Source organism: Anguilla rostrata, chromosome 4 (genome assembly GCF_018555375.3).
Source record: "Anguilla rostrata isolate EN2019 chromosome 4, ASM1855537v3, whole genome shotgun sequence".
Taxonomy (NCBI): domain Eukaryota; kingdom Metazoa; phylum Chordata; class Actinopteri; order Anguilliformes; family Anguillidae; genus Anguilla; species Anguilla rostrata.
In genome coordinates, this window is record NC_057936.1 from 56,118,941 (window position 1) to 56,146,731 (window position 27,791).

Consider the following 27,791-nt stretch of genomic DNA (forward strand, 5'->3'; position numbering starts at 1 on the left):
GCTCCTTTCACTGCTTAATCAATATCCAGCAGACAGCCGAGCCTTGGATGGAGAAAAAAAAGGAAGGCATCTCGAGAAAGTAGTCTGCCGTCCACATTTAAAGCCCCTGGCTAAAAGCAGGGGTTGCATGTGGGTATATTTTTAGAGCATGAGATAGAGATTGACAGAGAGAGAGACTGTAAATTGAGTGTCAGGGATCTCACTCAATGTGGTGAAGAAAAAAAAAGATGAAAGAAATTAAACCTCGGAGCTGTAAGAGTGTAATAAACTTCAGTGCGGTGTGAGCGCTTCAGTTCTGGCCTTTGTTGCTCCCAGAAATTATAACTCTGTGGGGAAAAGAACTAATAACATTTATAGAAATGCTGTGTTTTTCTTTCAGCCGTTCAGTGTGTGGTCTTACCTGTGCAGAACTACTGCCAGCATGTGGTCTGCCTCCCGTCTGTGTTGCAGGAGATTTTTAAATATTTACATCGTGAACCCGAGAGGCGGGCTATCCTCTGAAGCAGAGTGTCACGTACCCCGCGTGCCGCAGGAGTGAGGGGTCTGGGACGGGAATGGAATGTCACGGGCCGGAGCTCGTGTCCGTGGAAACGGGGCCTCGCCGCTCTCTGGGGCGGGGAGACGGAACCCTCTGCGTTCGGCGCCCTTTTCGGGGGGGGGGGGCCTCAGGGCCCTCCGCGTTTCACGCGCGGCCGAGCAGCCCGCGAGCGCTGGCGTTTGGGTTCGGGGCCGGCGTCCGCCGTGGCGGCTTTGTCAGACCGCGGGTCCCCGGTCTGTGCCCCCCCCCACCCCTCACCCCCCCTCCTAGTCACGCCAGGATAGGGCAGCCCAGCAGGGGGGTATATCCCAGGGAAATCATTTCTCCTTCTCCTTTCTTGCTATTTGTAACTTGTCCTTTCAAGCAAGACAGCCCTAAAGTTCAGTGACGCATTCTTCAAAAAAAAAGCCTATTATTGCTTCCCTCTGATTCTGTGTCATGCAGCGGGCGGGCCGTTCTCCTTTCTATTCTTCTGCTTTGCTCTTCTCTTTTTTTCTCTCACATTTTGTGAAGAGGAGGAGAGGAGTCGGAGGCTAGTGAAGGAACTATGACCAATGCTTCAAATTCCACAGCATTTAGAGGCTTCTGAAAGACTGCAGATACTCAAACACACGCACAAAAAAATCCTTCTTTTTTTTGGTATGTTTTATCTTGCAATAGTATTGAGTGTTTTTTTCTCTTATCCTTTAAATAAAGTCATATTTTTTAAAGCTGTATAATTATCTAATTTGCACTTCTTGCGCGTAATGTGGTTTGAGGGGAAATACAATCAGTTGTGTTACAATAAAAAGGGCACACAAAATGCCCTGACTCTACTCAAAGTGCAGTTGGCTGACATGGTCAGTTGCACTGAGGGGTATTATCTCCAGTTGGCTACTCACTAGTTTCATAATCTGGAGTTTTTCTGCCTTAATATTTGTGCTAGCATCTCCTCAAAAAAAAAGATTTCCCAATCCTGCACCCCCAATCCCCTCCCTCGCCACCCACCCCCCACCCTCCCACCCCGCTAACTGTCACTTCCATCGCTTATGACCTCGGCTGTCATCTCTCTCGCCCTTGAAGTCGGAAAAATCTCTCGATTTCACAGGGCCCGGACTTAAGGACCTTGATTGCAGTAAATCGATCTCTAATCACAGCGCTCTGCGCGCTTTTATCCCGCCGGCCCGTCTGGGCTCGAGGGGCGCGGGTTATATTTACATGCTGCGTTCTCGAGGGCTCCTGTCTCACGGCCCTTTCTGATGTGAGTGTCACAACATGCCATTTTAATCCTCTTTTTTGGGTCCTCTCCGGCGGGAGGCTGCCCATGAAATCTCCGCCCCGTGATTGCTCACTTCCAGCCTCCTCTCGTCCGCTGGGTTACGAGGGGGGGGGGGGGCTTCAGCACCGAGTGGTCACTTGACCGGAGGGGACGCTTCCTCCTACGGTCAATCTACGCTTAAAATGCTGACCAGCTCCTCGGAGTGGCCGGCTCGGGCCCGCCATTTTCCCCGCTCAAGGTTTTTTACTGGTTTGTCTTTTACGTGCCAGGGGTCCATCGTTTCCAGGTGCTCCTCTGCTCTTTTTCTCTCTCCCTTTGTCTTTGAGAAGACGAAGAAAAAGGTGGGGGGGGGGGAGAAAAAAAAAACATTTTATGACATTCAATTTTGGGACGATGTCTTTTTTACGAGCGCTGCGGCGTCGGCGGCGCGCGGGAAGGCCTCGGTGGGGGCCGTAAAAGCGCGGGGCTCCGCGGCGGAAGGACGGCGGATGGTTTACGAGCGTGTCGAGGGCCCCCGCCGTCCGCGCGCCTCTCCGGGACCAGATGAGCCGAATAAATCTGGGAGCGGCCCGGCGGCCCGGAGAGCTCCGCCGGCGTTCCCCCCGCCTCGCTCTCGCCCCGTAGCCCGGCCTGTGAGGAGGAAACAGAACCGCGCCGTAGAGCCCCGCGGCCGTTTGAAGCCGTTTCTGTCCTTGAGGAGCTGGGCGGGGCCGGGCGTGGGCTGGGCGGGAGGGGAGGCGGCGTGGGGGGGGGGAGGGCGTGGGGGGGCAGGGGCCTGATGGCCGTTCACGCTCGGCGGTCCGGTGCGGTGGGGGGTGGGGGACCGCCCGTGTCTTATTTCGCCGCGTAAATTTTAACGCCGGTGACAATTTACAGCTCGCGCACGTCCCGAAGATGACGCGCGGACGGGGGTGGGGGTGGCGGGTGGTCGGGGGGAGCGTGTAGCGCTGCCAGCGGCGCAAAGTGAAGCTAATTTATTAGGGCATAAAAGGCGCCCTGCTTTGGGAAGGAGGCCTTGGCGGGGCCCGGAGGCCAGGCGGCGGCTCGGGGTTAATGGAGTCTTTGAGCCCGGAGAGTGGCAGCCAGCTCGGGGAGTTTGGGAGGTGCCCTTTCTCCCTCTCCTCTGCCACCGGGACGTTCCGACGCGGAGAGGTGCCAACCTCTCGCGCGGCATCGGGGGCGGAGCGGCTCAGCCCTTCGCCTCGCCTGCCCGCTCACCGTTTAAATGCCATGTCAATCTCGTGCTATGCTACGCACGCCTCATTAACACTGCATTACTTTAAGGTGCAGTAAGAATTGGATTTTTTCTCTTCTCAGTCCATGGCACAAGATAAGTACACTTTCACTGGTTGTGTATTACGTCTTTAGAAAGTAAAGACAGACCTGACTTTAGAATAAGGACAGTGCTTCTTGTGCACCGGCTGCTGAATTTCTTTTGTAGAAACAGAGAGGAACAAATGGCAGGCCTTTTAAAAAGCCTGATTTAAGACCGTTTGTGTTTCCCGGTTAAATAGGGAAAAAGGATGATTCTGCAAAATGCGCTATCCCGTGAATCTGGCTCTCTCAGACAAGGGCCTCAGTTAATTGTATTATGTCAAGAAATCTTTTCATGTCTTATCGGGTCAAATTAAAAGTAGAGAGTGTAGCATTACAACAACAAAAAAGCTGAACCGCACTATCTGAGTACCCTTCAAATTCCATTAGATTTAGGTTGTTTGTCAAAGACACTTTTCTCCTTTGATGCAATTTACATATTTATCAAATCTGATCAGAGTGCGACATCTTTAAACTTTTTATTATCTTTTCGAGCTCAGAGCAGAATGTGAGCACTTTCTCAGGTGCGAAATGTGCTGAGACAGCACTCTGATCCAAGGATATGGGTATAGCTCTCTTTTCCCTCTCTTTCACACACACACACACACAAATACACACTCACACGCACACACACACACACCCACACACACGTTTTCTTCCAGACCCTTAATTTCCTTTCTTAATGTAAGTAATTCTCCCCATTTCAGGATGATGTCACAGATCCGTGAGGTTGTTTCTGATATAGAGTGATGAGATGTTCTGGACTTTTCCACTGCAGTGCAGGCTATGTGCTCTCCCTCTCCTGCTTTCTGTCATTTGCTGTATGATTGAGTGTGGCCATAAAGCCAGTGTGAGGAAGTGATCTAGCGAGTCTTAATTACAATAAAAGGTATGATGTATGCCTGGCAAAGAACTGGGAGGGACAGATATAAAATCACAGAGCGATGCCGGAACTTTCTTCTCCCATTTCTTTGTACTCTAATTAATACTATCTCTGACTTATGAGATGCCTTCTGTTGCTATACATCACCAGCACTAGCACTTACTTTGGTGTGTCATGCACACAAATGCCTGCCTTAGCTGGTTGCAAAAAAAAAAAAAAATGAGGGAAAAAAAATCACAGGGTACCAATCACAGTAAATTACACCGAACACTACACATGCATGAACGTAGCAGGTTGTCTTTCAGAAGCAGCATGAAAATAAAGTGAGTCAAAATCACTGATGCAGCAAAAAAGGGGGGAAAATTTCAGTCTCTAAAGCACATTTGTCTTCTTTTTAAAAGATTTTTTTTTTCCCCAGCCGGTCTCTTGTCTTGCTTGTTCCTAAGCGGGTGGACACTGGAGACTTCCAGATGCCCGGTTGATCTTTAGCGGCGCCTGCTGGAGAAGAGCGGTCACTGCGGGCACGAGTTCCAGGGGGGCCGGCTGGCTGCCCGGGCTGCTGCTGAGCACGCTGAGCGGTTTGGGCTGAGGCGGGCAGGCGCTGCAGGGGAGCGTTTGGGCTGAACACACAGCGGGGACCCAACCGCTCCCGACACGCGCTACGCAAACACGAGCGCCGGCGATTCCCTTCCTGAGCCGCGGGCCTCGCGCGAGAGAGAGCGGGCTCTGCTGATGAAGCCTGGAAACGAATCAGCGTTAAAAGCGTCTCCAGCAAAGCGTCGTTTCCAGACCCCGCGCGGAACCGCGCCGGGCGGTTAGCGGCGGCGGAGCGAAGGCTGGCGGGTTTTTGTTTTGACGTGGACGGGGCTGTGTGCGGGCGGGGTGCGGGCGGTTTATTCGGTCGGCCGGCCGCCGGTCCCCCCCCCCCGCTCCCCTCCGGCGGAAGGCGGACGGCGCTCTCCGCTGTTTTACACCGGGAGCCTTGTCGGAGTCGGGTCGAGGCCAAGGTGGGATTTATAGCTAATGGAATTTCACACGCAGGCGAGCTGCGGGCCGGGCGGAACGCAAGCACTCACATTTACAGCAGACTCCAGAGGCTGCCTCCGCCGAGACTCCTGAATGGCAAAGCCATTCGTCTCCGTGAAGGGCAACGGCGAAAATAAAAAATAAAAACAGAGGCAAAAAAGCCGTCTTTTTTTTTTTTTTTTTTGCTTTCCCTTTTAGAAATTGAATAATGCTTTATGTTTACAGCCCTGCCCCCCCCCCCCCCCACACACACACACACCCCCTGCACCAACAACCCATGTTTTTTTTTTAAGACCTCAGAAAACAAAATTAGAATTAAAGGGGAAAAGGGTGCCTATTGCCAATTAGCATTTTCCCAGCTCAGCACTCGCAGGGGCTGGAATCAATAAGATATTAAGCCTGTGTACATAGCAATGAAGTACACAATCACTTTGAGTCATTTAGTACACGGTGTGAGTGGGGAAACAGCACTCTGGACATGAAATATTATTGACCTCCCCCTGCTTCCTGACTGGTCTCCCGGGAGACGGTGGGAGGCCAGGCCCTTTTGTTTGCAGCGCTGAACCACAGCCTCTCAGACACAGGGGCTGAAGTAGAGCCAGGAGTCCCCACCACACTGGACGACCGCTAACCCAGGGGCTCTGGCAGAAGGGGAAGGGTAGTAGCTTCAATGGGAAGTAAAGCAACCCCTTCCCCTTACCGGGGGGGGGAGAATAATTTTTCAATAATTTGGAATTATTATTTGAGACACGGAGTTAGCCGCTGCAGCAGATCATTCACAGACCGGAAGGTAGCAGCCCAGCTCCCGCAAAGGTTACAGGGCGCGGCTGCGCCGCGATGTGAGACCGAGCCGTCTGAAGATTGCCGTTTCCCGAGGAGGCGAACCTGCAGATATGGCGGCTCTCGGTGATGTTCGCTGGTGGCCAGGCGTGGTAATCAGCTCGTCTGAGAGCCCCAGGCACGGAGAAGGTGCGCCATTATCCTTGTCCTCTCCTCCTTCAGGCTCCTGTTTAAAAGTCTGGCCGTGTGTGGTGGGGACAGACTGTATTTTTAAAAAAGAAAAATGTGGCAATTTGCTGTGGTCTCGAGCAGCTGAATGCTGGCTGTTTCCACAGAGCGCTTGCATTTCACGCCCGCGCGTGGACCGATGCTCTCGTTTGAAAGGCCCATCAGTCTTGAGTCTCTGGAGTTTGACGTCGTGAAGAAGTGGGGATGTCAGACACATCACCTCTTCTTCCAGGGTACCCACACCTGACTAGATCAGCTGCTATAACTCCTCCCAGTCTTCTATAGCCCCTCCCACCAGTGTGCCCACACCTCCCAACATCAGCTGCTATAACTCCTCCCAATCTTCTATAGCCCCTCCCACCAGTGTGCCCACACCTCCCAATGTCAGCTGCTATAACTCCTCCCAGTCTTCTATAGCCCCTCCCACCAGTGTGCCCACACCTCCCAACGTCAGCTGCTATAACTCCCCCCAGACTTCTATAGCCCCTCCCACCAGTGTGCCCACACCTCCCAACGTCAGTTGCTATAACTCCTCCCAGACTTCTATAGCCCCTCCCACCAGTGTGTTCACGCCTCCCTACATCAGCTTCTATAACTCCTCCCAGAATTCTATTGCCCCTCCCTCCAGGGTATCCACACCTCCCTACATCAGATGCTATAACTCCTCCCAGTCTTCTATTGCCCCTCCCACCAGTGTGTCCACGCCTCCCAACATAAGTAAAAAAACCTCCTATCCCTCCAGTGTATATCGACACCTCCATATATCAGCCACTATACCCCATAGACTGCAATGCCCTCTTCCACTAGTGTACTCACACTTCCCTATGTTAGTCACAGTGACCACTGTCAGCCTTCCATTGCTCCTCTGCCATTTTCCTCCAGCCCCTTGCGTGAGTCATTGTAGCCTCTAGTCTCTCGATTTCCCCTGCACCCCTCTGCTGCCTGAGCCCACCGGCGGGGAACAAAGGGAGGGAGACATAATGTATTAGGCCTTGCTTGTTTTTACAACCAGTGATAAATGTATGTATTATTCAAAATGAGCGATTAATAATGCATGCGGCGCTTTAATGTTTCATTCATGCTCGGGGTTGAGAGGGAGCGTGATCCCGGTGTCGGCCGACCCGGGCTCCTCCAGCCGGGGCATCGGCGCTCTCTCTCCCCTCACCCGTTTGCCGGAGTCTCCGGAGACGCGGGCGCGCGACGCCTCTTTGTTAGCAGCGCGGCTAATGCTACGCGCCGTCGTTTCGAAAAATACTATTAGCGACTTGCGTCCGGGGGGGGTCAACAAGGCAACGGACGACGGCGGTAAAGTTTTTTTTCCCGCCAGTCGACATGGGCACGGGCTCAGAGCGTGTGGCCGCTCGGCGTGCTGCGGGACGGGTGGACGTGGTCGCTGAGGGAGACGGACTCCTCCTGGGCCTCGAATGACCCGCTGGGGTTCGTGCTCGGCCGAGTGGATCCTGACGAAACCGGCTCTCTCTCTCCCTCTCTCTGGGAGCGAGGAGCGGCGCCCGCGTATTCTGAACGCGATAACAAGGCGAACACGGCGACGCCTGAACAAAGGCAGGCCCGTGCGGAACGCCCGTTTGGCGCACAGTACCGCCGGAGCCCAGACAGGAGCGCAGACGCGCGTCAGGCGGAAGCGGATCAGCATTTTAAATAGGCATTTTTCGTTCGGTCCAACATCGCTGACATTCATCTTGAGTTTTATTAGGCTGAATTGTGTTCCTCTTTCCTCGCGCAGGTACAGCCATTTCGCGAATGAATCACGGACAATTTGATTTACGACGGTGTAAATTCTGCAGCCCGTCATGGGCATCATGCAAATTGCGATACAGACTTTTAGCAGAATTTCCCCAAGTAGATCTTGAGGTCATTATTGCATTCTTTGTTGAAACCTGCTTGGAATTTAATATGATCAAGCATGTGCCCAAAAATCTGCCAGACCCTGTGTTTTTATTTTATTATCTATTAATTACTGATGCAGGTCCATGTTTGGGTTGGGTTGGGCACAACGCCACACAATATTTTTTTAACACTAGAATTGACCTAACATTCTATAGCATAGTGATTATACTGTATGGAAGCACTATTTGGAGAACACGAACATCTTAGCATTCTCTGATCTCCAGATAGCCAAGTGGTCCACATATAGGGACCAGAGTAGCCAGTCTCTTTGCTGTATAAGACACAGCATTATCGAGCCCTATCTAGCAATTATGAATTAATAATCCTTACTTGCAAAGGGTGGGTATTGTGTTCAAGCTTTTAAAAAGCCATATTGAAGCCCTAATATCCATAGTTGCACTTGACATCAGACATACAGGACTGATCCCTGGTTTGAAATACTCAATGTGAGATTTTTCAAACATACAGAGGTTCAGTTTGTGAGGTCCAAATCATTTATAACTGCAGGTTTGTCATTTTGTTTCGCATTGACGGACTCTCTAACCAAACAACTTTGATATGTTGCCCTCTGTCTACAAAACAGGAGATGCACTTTCTCCTGTGCTTTGAGAGAAACTGTCATGTCATCTCCACATGTCAGTGTAATCTGTAAGCTGAAGATTTTCCTTGACACTGCTGCACACTGCCTGTCTGGGAGCATTTCTAAGAGCAGTCCTGCGTCTCTGTCTCCCCAGCCCACCTGAAGCCTGAGCAGGAGAAGAAAGTGGTCTTCCTGACTGCTCGCGTGCACCCTGGAGAGTCTCCCGCCTCTTTCATATGCCAAGGTGAGGCCTGAACCGCTTCCCTCAAGCACGCACGCACACACACACACACACACACACACACACACACACACAAATAAACACACACACACACACACACACACACACAAATAAACACACACACACACACACACACACACACACACACACACACACACACACACACAGCACACACACACACACACACACAAATAAACACACACACTCACACACTCACACACATACACTCACACACACACACACGCACACACACACACACACACACACTCACACACTCACACACATACACACACACACACACACACGCACACACACACACACACACACAAATAAACACACACGACAAACTTCCGACTCTCGCGTGCACCGAGAGTCCCACCCTTCATATGCAAGGTGAGGCTGAACCCTCTCAGCACGCACGCACACACACACACACACACACACACACACTCACACACATACACGCATGCAGAAACACACACACACGCACAGGCACGCGCACACACACACACACACACGCACACACACACACAAACATACACGCACACACACACACATACACACAAACACATACACATTCAAATAAACACACATACACACACACACAAACAGAAATAAACACACATACACACGCACACACATACACACACTCACATGAAAACACACACAAACACACACACAAGTGCACACACACACAGACACCCACACGCACACACACACACACACATAAGCACACACACATACACACCCACGCAGAAACACAAACACCGACACACACACGCACACTCCCACACACACACACACACACACACACACACACAGTGAAGCTGAGATACCCCCCCCACCCTGTGAAAGCACCCTAGTGTAAAGTTCTGGGAGTAGTATGAGTGAGGCATTCTCTTACAGCGTCCTGAGAGCTCATTAATCACTGATGGTATTACTGTAAGTTCAGGCATGTGGAACCATTCCAGTGGAGGCTGCAAGAACGAGACGAAATTATAAAAATGCCACATATTATCTATCCTGCCTCTTCTTCCCCCGTTGCACAACGTGTGTGTTGACAGCCACTCTACAAGCACTATTATAAAGACACTGAGGTGTCTAGTGATCCTGTCAAACAAAGAGCCCCTATTCCATTTGAGAATAACAATTCATGTAGAGAGTTCCTCCATTTAACAGGGGATACAGGACGAGCAAAAAAAGTGGGGGAAATTAAAGAAAGTTTAAATGCGCAGTACTACCTTATTCGCAGCTGGTGCCAACAGGATCCGACACAACACACAAGGTTTCATTGTCATAATTAAATCAGTCACTCATTTGGCTGCATAAGTAGTCAGAAATCACAGTGTGCACATCCACGCTTTGTTAATAGGCTGGATAGTGGATAAGTGCTAAGAGAAGGACCCAATGGTGCAATTGTGTGTGAACAAACAGTTAGTCCAGCAACAGACATGCACTCCCAATATGCTGGGGAAAATCCTGCCCTTATGAAATATATTGCAATATATTGGAATAAAATATTTTAAAGATATTATACATGTATACATATACAAATTATTGCCACTTTCAAATATTGCAATATGTATATACGTTTTTAAATGAAGTGCTGTGAAATATATATATACCATTATATTTTCCTAACATCCACATATTTGTAATATATTGCTGGGTATTATATTTCTTTAAGGGGGCCTAGATTCCCTAGGTTTTTTACCTCCTTGTCTTCGTACGTGGATGTTCAGATCCAGAGCGGCGCTCCTGTGTGAGCTGCCCAACTTTAGAGCATTTTATCATACCCCCGTTGTGGCTAATTGAAAGTGCGGCGCGTGACACCCAATTCCACTCACATCTCCTGTGTGGCATCAGGGGACGCGGGACAATGTGACTTTGAGCTGTGATGGGGCCAAGGCCTCCCCCCCCCCCCCCGCCCAAAACGCAGATGTGCATGACTAAACCAGGAGCGCCAGCCACCCTGAGCCTGATGGGCTATGCTCCCGCACCACCCCCCCTGCACACCCCACCCCCTGCCCACCACACTGACTCAATTACAGAGCTTTTTATGCCTCCATTAGTGGTAATGAACAGGACCGAGGGGGTGGGGGCGGGGGCGGGGGCGGAGGGGGTGCTGCCTAGCCCTCCTCTCTGCTTCCTGTTTACCTGTCAGTCGTGCTCCTCCAGTACAGGCCAGTCTGAGGCCTCAGGGCAGCCAGCCCTGTTTACATCTCATTCCTGCTCTCAGACAGATGTCATTATCCCCTTCACTCCGTATCTGGGCTCTTATAGGCTCAGCAGGCCTGTGCTGTCTGTCTGTCTGTTGCGTTTGTTTTGAGTCACATATCAGCTCTGATTCACTTATGCCTCATTTTGTTACCCTTTATATTTTATTCCTAGAAATTCAGTTAACGGGAGCCTCTGTTTCCTAAACACCAATATTTCCTAAGGCATGCAAACAGGGGAGGGTCAGTATGAATTTTTTTATTTCCTGCCCAACAAAAAATGTGACATTAAAAATCCTGCTACTATGCACTGTACTTATTAAAAAGTGAATACTTAAAATTCAAACTGTTCTTTGCATTGGCCTACAGAAATTCCCCTGCTGGCCTGTAAAGTTATGACTTTGCCAAGCGTGCCTAGAGCTTGCAGTTATTTTCAAACAGTATCAGGATATCCAGGGCTGGCAAAAGTTTAAGAGAAATGTTTCAATCCCCAGTCCTGCATAACCAAGTACAAGAAGTACCATGAGGCAACAGAAACTCAACAAGCACTCCCTACGGCCAACAGCAATTGTGTACAAATCACAAGCTGATAAAAATGAAAAGAGCAAATAGAGTTGGCAGACAGGTCAAGCCTGACGGTATGCAGGTATATGTGCAAAAACGCATTCAGCCATGGCAGTGGTATCACGATCATACAAAGAAATACGAGCTGAAGATGAATTTGTTGAGGAATTTTAGTTGCCTATTCAATGGACAATGAAATAAGTTAACAGTCCATTTGAATTTAACAGTCACTACAGAATCCAGAGCAGTCAATGGCATAGCATGTGCTTTTGGTTTCGTATTGAGATAAAAGATAAAGGACAACATTTGTCTGTTGTAAAAAAAAAAAGCTAGCAACCCAAAGCCCTTTACAGCGATGAGGGGGAAACTCATCTCAACCACCACCAATGTGTAGCACCCAAATGGGTGGTGCATGGCAGCCATTTTGCTGCAGAATGCTCACCGCACATCAGCTGAGGTGGAGAGGGAGAGATCCTTTTTTTGCCAATTAAATTTGGGGACGATTAGGTGGCAGGTTCAGAGAGCCAGGTTGGGAATTTAGTCTGGAACGGGAGACACTCTTCTTTGCAAGTGTCTGGGGTCTTAATGATAGGTGGGGTCTTTAGTGAGCCAGGGAATTAGTCGGACCTCAGTTTAATACTCTTATCGAAAGGGCGGCGTCTCCTGCAGCACAGTGTTCTCATCACAGCACTGGGGCAGCATTGGGGTTTATTTGACCAAAGGAAAGATTGCCCCCTGCAGGCCCACCAGCACCACTTCCAGCAGCAAACTTAGTTTTCCCAGAAGGTCAGGAAAATGGAGGACATTGTGTTCATGATACTAGGCAAAATTCCCACTTGGTCCGTGTCTATTACATACCCCCACCCCCCGGTCTGTGATCCCTAACCACACCCCTCGGTCTGTGATCCCTAACCACACCCCCCGGTCTGTGTTCGCTAACCACACCCCGCAGCCTGCCCAGGGTGGCACAAAGGCTAGAGAACAGCCCTGTCTCCAGTCGTCATATTCTGTAAGGACAGCATAACACAATGCCTCTGCTTTGTTTTAAAGGTACATTACATTACATTTTCCTCAGTAACATTAAATAAGAGGACTTTTTAAAAAATGACTTATATATTTCCCTTTTACAAGCATGTACAATACAAATATATGTTGTGTTTATCAGTAAAACTGTACAGAGTACACGTAGGACAAAAATTAATGCTAGCATGAAAACTCAGAATCAGTCTACATTGCCTTCTACAGTCAATGAAAGCTCCCCTCATTTCTCTTCTTCTGTAATGAGGAGTCCAGCATAATGATTTCTCTGACATGGGTGTGTGTTACGCAGGTGTGATCGACTTCCTGGTCAGCCAACACCCGGTGGCTCGAGTTCTCCGCGATCACGTGGTGTTCAAAATCGTTCCGATGCTCAACCCCGACGGTGTCTACTTGGGTAACTACAGGTGAGTTCCTCTTCCTCTGGCTCTTGAGGCCGTTCCGAAATACAGGGGATAATCCGTTTTTGGTAGTGCTATTCCATAATGAAATTCATGGAGAAACCCTATGCTTTTAAATCATTTTTACATTTTGTGTCTCTGCATGTTCATATGTTTATGTTTGCGGACTCATTTTGGCTCTTAGTTACGATAATTGGCATATGTTTACGTTCACTCCATCAACCACTTTCCCCTATCTGACATTTGTCTGCTGCTGGAAATGAGATGGGTTTGATCCATTTAGAATTAACCACCTGCCACTGAAAACACATGCATAAATTGCTCTGCTTTAAAGAAAAGAAAGAAAAAAACAGTAGAAGAAGAGGAATGGGAGTCATTATCTCTTTGGGCACGCCTATTGCGTTCCGCTCTCATCGGAAGATTTATAGCCCCGGCGCTGTGCTGTTATAGATTTGAATTAAGTTGAGGGGGGCATGTATGGGAGGCAGTCGATGGGGTATCTGCCCACTCATTCTCTGTTTCCTCCATTTATTTCTAAGCACCAGCCCAGGGACTCTGAATCCATCCTCCTTTCCTGTCTGGTCTTTTCCCTCCCTTTTTCTGTCGCCGCTTTGGCTCGGGTGCGATTGCGGCAGAGGTCCAGGGCCGCTGCGGAGATTCCGCGTCGATCCCGTGGAATTAGACCCGGGCGCGTATTCCCGCTCGCGTACTGTAACCCGCTCCCCCTCCGATGTGCGGAACGCTCTTTATTTTAGCCTGCCCGGTCTCTCCGCGTGTCGCGCGGTTTCTGGCGCGAAGCTTTCGCTCGAAGGCTTAGCGTGTTTTCGCGTGGCGCAGCGGCACCGCTGCGTCTGGGGGGGATGTGCCACAGTCTGTGTTTATAGCGAGTGGCACCGGCTCCATGGGCATCGCTTCCACTTCCCACTCCATAATTGTCTTTACTTAATGGGGTGGACATTCGGAATACCAATGCGCTCGAAGGGGCACCAAACCGCGTTTGTTGCTGCCATCTAGTGGTGACTCCTCTGAACTGCATTCACTCTCTCTCTCTCTCTCTCTCTCTCTCGCTGCGAGGTAAGCCATCATGACTCGGCTGTCAGTGAGTGACAGGGGTTAAAAACACCTTGTTGGCAGTGTTGACCTTCAACATTGTTTTCATCGGCTCAGAGAAATGACACGGTCTCGGTGAATGGCGATCAGCTCAATATTAATGCAAAATAAATTAGGGAGGTTTTTTTTTTTTGGTTTTTTTTTTTCCCTCTCTGTCTGCCCCGTTTGGTCCGACTGGCCTTTCTGCCGGATCAGCAGCGGAGTACATCTGGAGTGGAATCGAAGAGATGCGGGCGTTGGATGAGAATCGATCAGTGCTGACCAGAGATTAGTATTTCAAGCATGCTTTCTTACACAGTGGCATTGACAGCGCCTCGGGGAAAGCCATGGATACTCAGCCTGCGCTCGATACTGCTGGGGCTTGGGCCAGCTCCGTGGACGCTGGTAAAGGCGGTGTCTGATGTCTTGTTTTTTTTTTTTGTTATCTGTTCTTATTTAAGTCCTGCGTGTTTTCTGAACTTGAGTCAGGCCTTTGGAGGTGCTGGGTAGGTGGGCTGGCTGTAAGCTCTGTCACCACACATGCATTGTTTTACTGCAGAGCGTTTGATCACTATCTGAGCGGGGAAGCTAAAGAACTGGTGAGTTATTTAGCTGAACCTACCTGCTTTCTTTCCCTACAGTGGAAGCCAAATCTGTGGGAAGCAGTATCAACGTGCCTAATAATGTCCCCCAGGGCTGGACCCCACTAATGGTGCTGATAGAATATGTGATTTTGGGGAGAGTGTGCCACAGTCTTTAGAGTCTCGAACCGTACGCGAATCCTGCCGCTGTGGCTGGGGGTTTGACTCCCTGCTGTGCCACTTTCTGTACTGAGAACGCGTCTCTACCCGTAACTCTTTCTGCTTTCCTGCTGAAAAAATATATTTGGAGGGTGGACTGTCGGCTTCCTTTTTCTTAAAAAAAGTATGTTTCTCTGCAATGCTTTTGTTAAAGGAAACATCATATTGTAGCTGCATTGCTGTCTTTGCACAATAATAATAATAATATTGATTATAATAATAATAGAATATTATTATGAATAAAGACTGGTGTTTGATTAATATAGCGGGGGGGGGGGGGGGGTGAAATTAAAGACTGAAGATAAACTAAACAAGTGCTATAAAGTAAACATGGGCCGCAAGAACAAACCAGTGAATGGAACAGAGCCAGTGCATCTGCAGAGAGGCGAGGAAGAGAGAGGACAGCAGAGTCCTGTGCTGGTGGTAAATCAAAGAAGCAGAATCGAGGGCGAGTAGTGACCAGAGCCAGTAAGGCATTGTGACCTGTAGTGACAGTGTGTATGGATGTTATGGGGACGATAAACCCGGAGTGCCTTTTGGCCTTTTTCCAGGTGCTCCCTGATGGGCTTTGACCTGAACCGCCACTGGCAGGACCCCTCCCCCTGGGCCCACCCGACCCTGCACGCCGTCAAGCAGCTCATCGTCCAGATGAACCAAGACCCTGTGAGTCCTGTGCCCCCCGCTTCTAGCTTCCTGCTGTATTTTACATAAGTGTACTCTTAATCCTGTGTTCCAGTGCACGCTACGTTCCGCTCCTGCGCACTCAGTGTACTCTTGTAAATAGGGGAGATGCTCCTTCCGACATGTACTGTACTGTATGCTCGCTGGCCTCAGTACAGGAAGTATTGCATGTCGTACACAGACAGTATGTACTCTTAAACTCTTAATTGTCCTTCACTCTTACTGCAAGCACACTTGTAAGGATACAGTGAAGACTATAGCACATTCCATATGAATAGCACACATTTATTCAGCACATTGACATTCACGGTCTGACACCCTGCACACGGCTGCCTCTCCCTCTCCCTCTTCCTCTCCTAGAGAGCTCCAGGTCATACTATACTGAGATTCTCACATACATTCATGCAGTTCATGAAATATAAACATTTGCGCAGAATGTAAACTGTCTAGTAAGGACTAATCTTTCATTCAGCACGCTAGCCACCTTATTACTCATTATAACGATTGTGACAAAAACAATGTGCTAAGCTGTGTTTTTGGTCCGTGGGTACGTTCTAAAAGACCCAGCAGGGTCGAGGACTCGACGGCTGTATATCAGAAGATGATTTATTCATGACCGCAAAGTATTTTGATTATACTTTTAACCTCCACGTCTTTAAATATTCAACACCGGTGCTTCAAATCAACTGAAAACCTCGCCGGTTTTTGTCCGCCTAGAACGAATGCTGAGCCAAGGCGCTCCTCGCGCTTCACATGCAGACGTAAATACAGACTGTAAATGTGTTGGGTGTTTTGTTTGGTGGTGTTCACGCGGAGGACGCGCGCCAGACGAACGCCGCTCAGCGCGCGCTGCTCGTTGGGAGGGGAGAAATCCCGTGTCTGTTGCAGAATTCCGACTCGGCGCCTTCTCCCGGCGTTTTTGTTTAATCGCGGAGCGTTTCGGAGGCCAGGTGTCCGTATCGTCTGTTCAGCTCCCCCCTCTCTTTGCTGGACAGGCGCGCGGAGCTTTTGCGCTTTCATGTTAATTATAAGTGGAAGCGCGGGTTGTGGGATTAGTGAAGGTCAGGGCCTGTCCTGGGAATGGCCTGCCCTTTCCCGCACCTTCACACCCCGATAAGACCCGCGCCTCGCCTCCCAGCTTAACCTTTTCCCCCGGCGCCGACGCGCTGATCGATGAGCTCCTTCATGGCAGAGCGATCCGCTGCTGTCCCTCTCGCTCTCACAAACGCACACACACGGACACACACCTTCGCTCGCGCGCGCACGCACATGCACACATGCACAAGCACACACACACTCTCACACACACACACCTTCGCACACGCACACATGCACAAGCACACACACACACTCTCTCACACACACACCTTCGATCACGCACGCACGCACACGCACACGCACACATGCACAAGCACACACACACACACACTCTCACACACACACACCTTCGATCACGCATGCACACGCACACACACACTCTCACACACACGCACACACACGGACACACACCTTCGCTCGCGCGCGCACACATGCACATGCACAAGCACACACACACACTCTCACACACACACACCTTTGATCACGCACGCATATGCACACGTGCACACGCACACACACACACACACAGATTCTCATTTATGTATGCGCATACAAAGACACATATCGTACCCTCACAAACTCGCACGTACATTCCCTCTCACATATGCAAATATATTCTGTCTTTGTTTGCACATACAAAGACACACACAAATACAGTATAATTATATCCTATGGAAGTGCATGTATACATAAACACTCCCATGCACACACACACACCCTCTCACACACAGTCGTATTTATTCTCTTACGTATGTACACACAAACAGTTAGAGCCACAGAGGAACATGAGATATCTGCGTGCAGAGACCACATTGTTAAGCAGAGTGAAGTATATACATTTGAACACTATTCATTTGATCCATTCAGAATATATCGCATCATATCCTGATCAGTTTCCTGTGAGAAATGTATAACTAAATCCCACAGGAAAGGGCGAGATTGGGGAATTTCAGTCGGTCCTTTCAGCTCTGTGGAACGTCCTCTTTTGTATGTATGGCGTGGGTTTCCAGTTCAGTTAGGCTAGCACTGGGGGGGCTCCTGAATCCCAGTGTGGGGGAGAGAAGGCAGCGCTATGGGCGGCGGCTCTCCTCCGCTCCCCTGCCTTCCCGCTGCCGTGTGAATCCCCAGGAACATCAGTACACTGCGCCGGTCCCCCACAGAGGACCCTGCGCCAATACCCCCCCCCCGCCCCAATCCCCCCACCCCCCCCACCCCCCGTCCGGCCCAGCCCGGGCCCGGCCTGTCACACGGAGCTTGGGCCTCCACATTCCGGCTAATCTCATCAGACACAGCGCTCAGATTCGGGACATTGAAACGCCAATCCCGGCGCCAGCTCCCGTGTCCACGGGCCTCGTCCGGTTCTGCCTCCGACCGCACGGGCCTGCTAATGAGGCCGTGAGGCCACGGTCTGAGGGGGAGCGGGCGAGGGGCCGTCGCAGGGCCGGCGCGCTGGACCTCATCAGCGCCTTTCCTCCGCTACCAGATGGCAGCAGACACGGAGGATTCCGAGCTGTCGGCGGATATTTGACTCCCAGAAAATTTTGTTTTGGCGATGCCACTTCCAGGCGCTTAAAAAAACGGGTAATGTAACAACACTGGATAATGTAATAACGCTGGATTAAATAATAAAATTTGCACTTGCGATGTAATAAAATCAGATAATGTAGCAACTTGCCGGATAACATAATAAACTTTTTCGAACAGATAATGTGATACATTTTTTGGCAGATAATGTAATAACTTTAATGAATTGTTACCCACCTGATAACAGTAATTACATTATCATATGGGTAACAACTCTTTTCGATTAGTAATGTAATAACTTCGGTGAATTATGTAATAACAAGCCAAAATCACTGCCTTTATATTTTGTTTCATTTATTTTAGTTGTCACATGAACGTGCGCATATTCCTTGGACGTCATGATTGCATCGGATTGCATCTTGGTTCCCCTCTCATCTCCTCCCCTTATTCTCCTATCTTTTGTTCTAGTTCAAGTTTTAGTTTTGTTCTTGTATAGCACAGCTCATTTGCATTTGTGCTTTAGTGGTATTACATATACTTACTGATCTGGGAACATTGTTGGCCAAATCTACCCCAATTAATCATGTAAATCAGATGAGTGCTCTTATGTTCTTCTACACTGTAAATTGCTCTGGAGCATCTGCTAAATTAATATTTTGACATGTAATGGATTGTCACAAAAATGATTGATTTTATTACTGACTGCTTTCCTATGCCTTTAAAATAATCTAAATGCAAAAAACAAAATATAATATATCCATCCATCCAGTATCTATACCCGCTTATCTAGTCATGGTCGGGGGGGGGGGGGCTATCCAAGCGTGCATTGGGTGAGAGGCAAGAATACACCTTGGACAGGTTTCCAATCTATTGCAATCCATCGCATTCACTCACACACTCATACTTATACGCAATTTGCAGTCTCCAGTTAGCCTGCCTGCATGTCTTTGGACTGTGGGAGGACACTCTCACGGACACGGGGAGAACAAGTAAACTCCACACACATTTTAGTTAGCTATTGCATTATTCCCTGTAGTAATCATATTATTCATTGAGCATTTGTTATCCACTGGATAACGCGATAACCACCAGGTTATTATGTCATCCAGGAAACATTATTACATAATCCGTTTAACAAGTTATCACATTATAAATTGTAAAGTTATTACATTATGACAAGTTATTACATTATCTGGCGTTATTACATTTCCCCTTGTTACAGGGCTCAACAGCTTTATGAAAGCTGTGTCAAAAAGCATTCTTTCCCACTCTGCCTGCTATATGGGATATGTAGTACATGGAGGTACTTATGTCAATATTGGAATTTGATTAAGTTCTGCCAGCTCTAATGGTGCCATGGGGAAAATTGATAAAAACATGTTCACGACACAACTGCAGAACTGACCCCTGTAATCAAGTCCTGCCTTTGTCTAGATTAACTGTTTTGTTTTGAAAAGGCTGACTTACAAGATAAGCCTTCTCATTTATACCATGTGTTATTTTCCTCATCTCATCAGATATATATACTGTAATATATGTTTCGATTCTCGACCCGATTATATTCCATAGGACTGGATGCGATGCCGGGAAACCAGAGCAGGTCTTCTAGAATGTGCTGCTTTAATTTGAAAAATTAATGTTGGTATAACAGCAAACTGAGAAAAATTCAGTTGGTTCTTAAGCTCCTCTGTATTTGTTAAAAAAGAGAAAGAGTGAAAAAGAAACAAATGGGTCCATCTTCCCAAATAAAACGCTGCTTTTCCACCCCATTTATCAATGTGAAAGAAGGATTCTTTTTGATTGGTTGATTACTCAGAACATTCATCATGGCGGACGTATCCCCACCAATCTGACAACGCCATTTTGGATAATTTGTTAAGGATGACAAAAGGGCCCGCATTGCTATAGTTCATTTCTGACCTTTTTAATATTAGAAAATTAATTTTCCATATGAAACAAATGTATTATGTGCTGTCAGGCTGCCTAGATGGATATTGCACCTTGAATACCCCCTCCCCTGCTCCCTTTCATTTTTTTTTTTTTGCTCTCTGGCTTTTGTCCTCTGTATTCAGAAGACTGGGAATGAGCGTCTGTCTGCTAAGATGTCCTTTGGTGTCATCAGCCCATTTCTTGTACATTTCAGAGATTTACGGCCAATTTATCCCCATCATCGCTCCCCCCTCGTTTCGATCCCGCAAACATCTCCCCTCCGGTCCGAGGCAGAAACAGCCCGTCCTCGCAGCACGAATGGGGGCTTTGTGGTCCCTCCCGAAGGCCATTTCGCCATACAAAGGGGTACAGATCCTCAACTCCGGGAGGCAAACTTTGAGGCACCAACGCGCAGTTATTTTTGTTTCACTGGCGCAAAGGGTCCCCAGACAGATGCCGCTGCTTATTAGCCACTGACCGCCCTCAGTAGCAGACTGCTGTCGCACTGCCTGTTCTACTCGATTACAAGTCACCTCTGTGTTAAAAAGGGCTAAATATGTCCGTCAGTTAGTCCGTGCATGCATGGAAATGACTGTAGAGAAGAGCTATGTGCCACGGAACTCCTCCGTCTTAATCTTGAAATGTCAATAAAAGCTCTATCATATCTGTGCACTCTTTACATAACATCAGAGTTTACACATAGAGCACTTCATATTCATATATATTCATATTATCAAAGAAAAGCAAACATAACTTGGTTATAATTTGTTTGCTTTATGCATTTTTATACACGGTGGGAATTTTTTTAGAGCTAACTGTCCTTTTTGAAGCCCTCCATTTTGCAGTTTGTGTATATTATGTGAAAGTAAGGGATCGAAATGTAAAGGTAATTCTGACTTTAAATTTGTTATAATTTTTTTTAAAAGGTACCTCTATGGGTAAAGGATTCTTGTGGATTGAATAAACCCTTGAGTCTCTAATCCTGCTTAAATCAGCACAATTTTGCAGTGTAAAAGATAAGCAAAACATTTACGGCCCTTAAAGACCCGGTCTAATTAATATTCAGAGATAAGTAGCCTCCAGACAAAATTAATTTGACCTTCCACTTAAAAGTAAACTGCTGCAACACCAGTTCAATAAAAGCTGAGCTAAAGGCCTTCAACAGAATGGGCGGGTTTACGGTAGTTAGCTAAATGTCGTCTCAGATCCATGAAAAAAAATACTTCTGTTTCCGCTTACTTTTTATCATTTCAAGTCAGGTATGGGATGCACCTGCAGATCTTCAGACATTAAACAGGCCCCTGGTTTTCCATGTTAGTGCTTAATTGCTTGATTGCACAAGTCAATGTGCACCTGCCCCGTGTGGACAGTAATCGGTTAAATGAACGGTATCGTTCGAAAAGAATTCAGAGATTTATGGCTCATGCTGTGGACTGGAGCCCCAGTAACTGCGTCGGCCTGTTTCTGTGGTCTTTGACACCTGGGAGAAAAGCATCAGACCAGGAAGGGAGAGAAGGAATTCTGAGCCAGATTATGTTGCACCACGCAGCTCAGCCACTTTTTTACAGAGCGGTAAACTGCAGAAACGAAGCTAATCAAGGGGGACGCCGCTGTGCAGACCTTCTCATCCCACGTATTAACCACACACCGCTATTTACTGAAAACAGCTAAACGAACTCAGCCAGAGCATTTCAGTGCCCCACACGTACCCTGACATTACACACGGTACCTCCTAATAAGGAGGCCCGGGTTTTAACAAGGTGGAAGGGCCGGCGTGACTGTGTAAAAAATACAGCCCTGACCTGCCATCTCCAGCGCCCTCCGCCCGCCTCTCTTAGCTGGGTTAGCAGAGCCGATTAGGGCGCTTTTCGCCTCTATTAGGCCCTGGGAACTCCTTCAAGTGGCTGCCGGAGCAGCCTTAATGGCGACGGCGTTTCGCTTTCTTTTTCTCTCTCTCTCTTTTTTTTTTTCTTCCCCGTGTTGTTTCCCCCTCTTCCTCTCGGGCTCCATCCATCAGGGCTGCCAGAGCCCGCTGCCGGCCCGCTGCCGGCCCACTCCCAGCCACAATATTTCACAGCCAGCCATCAGAGGAGCTGACAGCGCGCCGCTCGCCAGGAAATTGCTTTGGCTGTGAGCGGAATTTCAAACACCGTGTCGCCCGGGCTCCTCCCCCCCGCTCCCGCCCCCCTCCCTCCCCGCTCCCGCCCGGCGCCTGCCGACCCCCGGGAGCCGAGGTGCGGCGCAGAATGCGGAATGAGAGGAGAGGGGAGAGCGCCGCGGAGGCAGGGGGTACGAGAGGGGCGGGGGGGGAGTGGCTGGGGGGGTGGAGAGGAAGGCTCCTGTGCCGCTCTGTGCTCCGCTGTGCTGGAGAGGGAGGGGTCAGAAGGTGCGAGAGAGAGAGGTGGCTCGTCGGACCCGGGATGACGCCGTGCCACGCCCAAGTCTCGTACCGGGGACTCCAGCTCAGGCCGAGCCTGAGAAGTGCGGCCTGGCCGTGCGTCCTGGCTGCATGGCTGATAAAAAGCGCTCTGCGTCTCCTCCCAGCACCCGCTGTTGAGCCACACGCATAGCTGTGCCGCCTCCAAACCGCCCCGAGCCCCCGCACACACACACACACTCGGCTAATGAGCGCGGACAGAAAGAGCCTGGGAGTACGAGAGGATTGGGGACCGCTGTAGAAATGCGCATGGAGGTTCCTTCTGCTGTTGTCTTACATCTGAGGGGCACTCCCAGGACCAGACGAGGCGCAGTCTGCCAGCTCGTCCCTCAGCGGCTAGTAAAGCCCTGCGTTTGAGTGGACTGTGCGATCACACGCGTGTCCGTGAGCTTCTCCCCGGGTCGCCTCTGGCCTGTGCGGGACAGGCGGATAGCGCCGCTCGCTCTCGCTTTGTTTCGTGCGGATGAAAGGAAGTGGCTCTCCGCTGGCTCAGAGAGCTCCTTCAGGTTAGCGTCGTATGCTAACACCGCCTTCCTCCGGGAGCTCGTTAAAGGGAACAATTTGTCTGACACAACTGATTTCTGTAGATGTTTGTTGTTTTGACTGATTTTATAGCGTGGGGAATCTGTGTTGCAGCAGTTCAGGGAGATTGGTGGATGTGTATAATGGTAGAGTGCAGGATTGGTAGCATTGAGATAAGAATGTAGAGCACGTACAAAATCAGGCATATACAATCAATACAGTATGGAATTTAAGCCATTCATCTGTAGTCATCCTCGTCTTAAAATGTCCGCTAGCAGCATCTTTCTCATGGGCAGGCAATGAAGAGTAATATAAATATGAGCAGTGTGCTCTCTGTGTTTGTGTGAGTGATTCACTCCTGTCCTCTTTTCCCTGGTCCACACAGAAGGTCAGCCTGGAGTTCTACATTGATGTCCATGCCCATTCCACCATGATGAACGGCTTCATGTACGGGAACGTGTTTGAGGAGGAGGAACGCGTCCACCGGCAGGCAGTCTTCCCCCGGCTGCTGTGCCACAACGCGCCGGACTTCTCTTTCGTGAGTACTCGACTGAGAACAGCCGCCTATCATTAGTGTCATATCTAATTGGACATAATACTACCCATCAGCTCAAGAGCAAATGTAGGAACGTAGAGCCAGGATAACTGGGTAAAAATAAAGGAGGCCGTGGTCAGGAAGTCAAAATCAAGTTTTGGGTCAGAACACTGGGGGGTAGATTCCATGCCTTTCCTTTGCTGACCTTAACCATATGGACCAAATATTATCTTTTACATATTTACAAGTTTTGCTTTAATACAGCAGGATAAGTGATAAGCAGTGATGTCTGGACATGTGAAAGATATAGGCCTATCACCTGGCCTCATAAGCCCTGTCCAGCTTACTTTGTGTGAGTGTAGTATGTCTAATGATGCTGTCATTTGGTTTAATCTTTAATTACTAACTTCAAAATCATATCCAGCTCCAGTTAGATATTTCTGTTATGATAGCGGTACACTTTCATAATTTAAGACGATGATGGTAAACTAACCCACTAATACAGTATTTGAATTTCCAACTGAATACCCATAAACAAGAATTATATTTGATAATATTATTCAGCTTGAATAACTAATAACCCTTGGGCAATGCTTTTGCTCATGGGTTATTAGTAAACATTGGAGACAGTGTTATATTTGTGTTATGCAATTTTGCATTGGCCAGTTCTCTAATGAGGACCTCGTTGTACATGATTAAAGGGCAGTAAATAGCGGCAGCACAGTAGCATATACGTCAAGCTCCCTGTGCTGTTGGACGTTCTTTGCCTTGTGGGTAAGGTTACTACCCGTGCAGACAGAGGAAGAGGAATTATTCAGAAACAGGGAAATCTAGAGCTTACGTGCAAGTGCCTGGGCACCTTACACCTCCCCACTGCCATCCAAAACGGAGAGAAAAAGAGTGTGAGAGGGAAAAAGAGGAGATAAGAAAGCATTGGCCTTCCTGCCCACACCAAGGACAGGCCCTGCTTGTGATTCGTCTTCAGCAAATACGTTTGGAGGGACGATTTTGTTTTTGGCTTGCCAGTTTGCATTTGGAAGATTGGATTAATCTTAGTGCCAACGATGGACACCCACTTGAGCAAAATGCAGCGGAAGCTTTGCCTAAGAATTATTCCGCATTTACTTTGCGTCAAACAGTATTATTGTTGTGGAGGTGATATTATGAGTTAAGAGAGGACATAGCTAAAAAAAAAGTTTGACGACCCCTGCTCTCCCTGTTGTAAAAACAGCTTTAAAAATAAACACCTAGTGACACCTAAACAAACTTATTTATTTACCCCTCACCAACTCCTTTAGGTTAACTTCCAGGGCTGTAAATCCAATTATACTGGCTGCTGTTGTGCCTTCAGATCTGAAAGTACACATTTTCTATTTAAAAGTCTGTGGCCCCCTCAGCTTTTGTGAAGGATGCCCAAGCTCCCTGCTAAATTGACCTTCACCACCAAGCAGTGCTGGCTACACATAGCCAGAGGAATAACCTTTTGTAAGCCGTGACGTGCTCACATTTTTCAGGATCATTTTAACGTTACATCAGGAGGGCCTTTCAGCACCGCAACGGTGTTTTACTTTTACAAACAGGAAAGGGGGGCGAAAGCTTGTCCGCGGGATATTTAAGGCTTTTCTGGAAGAGGAAAAGAAAAGAAAAGAAACCTAACCTTTGGTTTGAGCTCGGTTCTTCTCGAGGTGACTCGTGTTCACTGGGTGGCCTGAGGTGTTGCCGTGACGGCTCGATGACAGGGAGTCGGGGGGTCGGGCCCCGGGGGGGCGCGCGGGTCGGAGTGACGCGGCGTAGGGTCCCCCGCACGCGCGGGTGGCGTCTGAGGGCCGGCCGCTCGGAGCGCCTGCGCAGCAGCGTGAAGGACATCAGTCTGCCCGGTGAAGGTGGCCATTACAGGAGCGCTGTAGCGGTCTGAGCGATGGAGAGGCATAAAACCCCTACAGCCTGCGGAGTCACAGCGCAGCTGAGAAATACACCAGCACACGTCTGTTATACGGCAGTGGACATTTTGTTCTTTCTATACAGGTAGTCATAAAGATGAAGGCACACCTTAAAGATAAATGTCTGAGTTGTTCTTCTCCCATGTGCGTGCTTTGATAAAATTAGATCTAAACAGCCCAAAAAAATGTCTTATTTCTGCAGGGCATAGTCAAAGTGCAAAAAAGTGCTTGTGCAAATGTGCAAATGCTACAGTCCATGACTGTCAGTGCACAAGAGCAATACACCAAAGCTCACACATACATAGTGCAGAGAATAGCAATAACAAGTCATCCCTCAGGGCAGCAGTGATAAATTTCTTCTTGTTAACCTCCAAATTACATGACTGAGAAAGAACAATGACTGCGCATTTAAAGCCAAGCGCCAACTGCCCGTAAAAATATCCCATCAGGCAAATAGACACGCTGATGCAGGCGAGACACACAATCAATCACAGGAGGCATATCAGATTCAGGTCTTCATTTAAACCGTTTGGACACTGAGTCTAGAAAAGGAGCAGTTTTTGTGCTTAATTTCCTGATCTGCTGTTTGGGAAAAACATTGTCAACAAGAAAAAAAGTCTGTATTGCTTTTAAAGCATAAAATGGTAAGTTTCAAGTTTATTTAAAATGTTAAACAGCAAGTTATTAGCTAGCCAGCTATTACCTAACCCAATCATGTATTCTCTCTTGGTTGCGCATTCCGGCTTGATAGAAAAGTGTATTAAAGTTTAAGTGCTTTATTACATAAAACAATTAAACAACTCACAAAAAGAACAAACCAAACACATGAGTATAAGTAGACGCATGTACAATTGAACTAGTTAGCTGAGAGGACTACTTGTGTGTGTTCAAATTGCAGCAGCTTTTGAGGCTGCAGAGTGGCGGTAGCATGCCCAGTGCTATCTGGAGCTCACGCCTCGTGCTGGTTTGCTCTGTTTGGTCTCCACAGTCCAGCACGTCTTTCAACCGCGACGTGGTGAAGGCGGGGACCGGGCGGCGCTTCCTGGGCGGCCTGCTGGACGACACGTCCTACTGCTACACCCTGGAGGTCTCCTTCTACAGCTACCTGGCGGCCGGCAGCAGCGCCCCCGTGCCCTACACGGAGGACTCCTGTATCCTTTCCCGAGGAGGCGCTGCGTGCCTCCTCCAAACCTCTTAGCAGTTTAAGGAGGAACGCTTATCGCGCGACACCCTGTTTCTCCGGTAAAGTCTGCGTTTGAGCTATTTTTTGCAGCGGCCTTTCGGTAGATTGATGGCAGCACTGATACAAGTATACAAATCCACTAAAAAAAGGAGGATCTGCTGAGACACCTGCGACTCTTGAAATGCACTGCTGAGCGGTTTAAGAGAGTTCGGGGATAGCTCTCCCTTGGCTGTGACTGACTCCGAGCAGATTGTGTGTGCACTGCTTTGTGGAGTGAATAAACTCCCCGGGCAATGAAGCGGTGCTTCCATTGTACCGGTGTGGTGATTGTGTTTGGTGCAACTGCAAAACTCCAAAATGTGTCACATGTGAAGTAGAAAATTCCCAGAGAGCCCAATCAATGGGCAGCGAGCGGTGATTGGATATCCTGGGCGGATTGAATTTGTGTCCTCTTGAGGAAGATACCTTGTACAACAAAAGGCCTGGTTTTCTAAATCAATGCTGCTCCTGTGTAGACAAAAGCCAGCACTGTTCAGCTGTCTGGGGCTCTGAAATTATCTCCCCCCAACGTCTGTACACCAGGCAACGTAACACAGTGCTTCAGAGCTCAATAATGAGGTCCGGGGGTGATAATGTCAGTCCATTGTAGTTTGTGCTGCAGCTGCACAAGGCCCGTACAGTAACAACCTCTCATTTTGGAGATGGTAGCTCATTGATTTCTTAATTATTCCGGGAATCGTAGCCGAGGTGCTATCGATGCAGAGGCCTGAAATGCAGCTTGATTGGGTCACTCCAATGGACTCAGAGCATGAATGTTCTACTATTGTTCATTCATGTAAACTAGACACACAGCAGTAGTGGGGAAGGATCACACAATTGATTTTGTGCACAAAAGCTTTTCTTTTTTTCTCAGCCTGGAATAAGGACAGAAGTGAAAGATAACTAGTCGGTAAAGCAGCTGCAATTTATGTAGTGTGGTTTGAAAGGGCTGTGTGAACCGCCACACACACTGTGTACATGAACTAGAAAACTAGCGCACAAAATATAAAAATGAAAGAAATACATTTTTTGTGAGGGC

At 48.6% G+C, this 27,791-nt stretch overlaps 1 protein-coding gene across 2 annotated transcripts in view; it reads left to right on the forward strand.

The window, feature by feature from the left end:
- agbl4 (AGBL carboxypeptidase 4) overlaps nt 1-27,791 on the forward strand; it is a 312,915-nt gene that overhangs the window by 272,812 nt on the left and 12,312 nt on the right. For both annotated transcript variants that reach the window (XM_064333328.1, XM_064333329.1), the window contains exons 7-11: nt 8,670-8,759; nt 12,867-12,981; nt 15,416-15,527; nt 23,441-23,593; nt 26,519-26,681. In XM_064333328.1, coding sequence (XP_064189398.1) covers nt 8,670-8,759; nt 12,867-12,981; nt 15,416-15,527; nt 23,441-23,593; nt 26,519-26,681 — 633 coding nt within the window. The remainder of the gene's footprint in view (nt 1-8,669; nt 8,760-12,866; nt 12,982-15,415; nt 15,528-23,440; nt 23,594-26,518; nt 26,682-27,791) is intronic.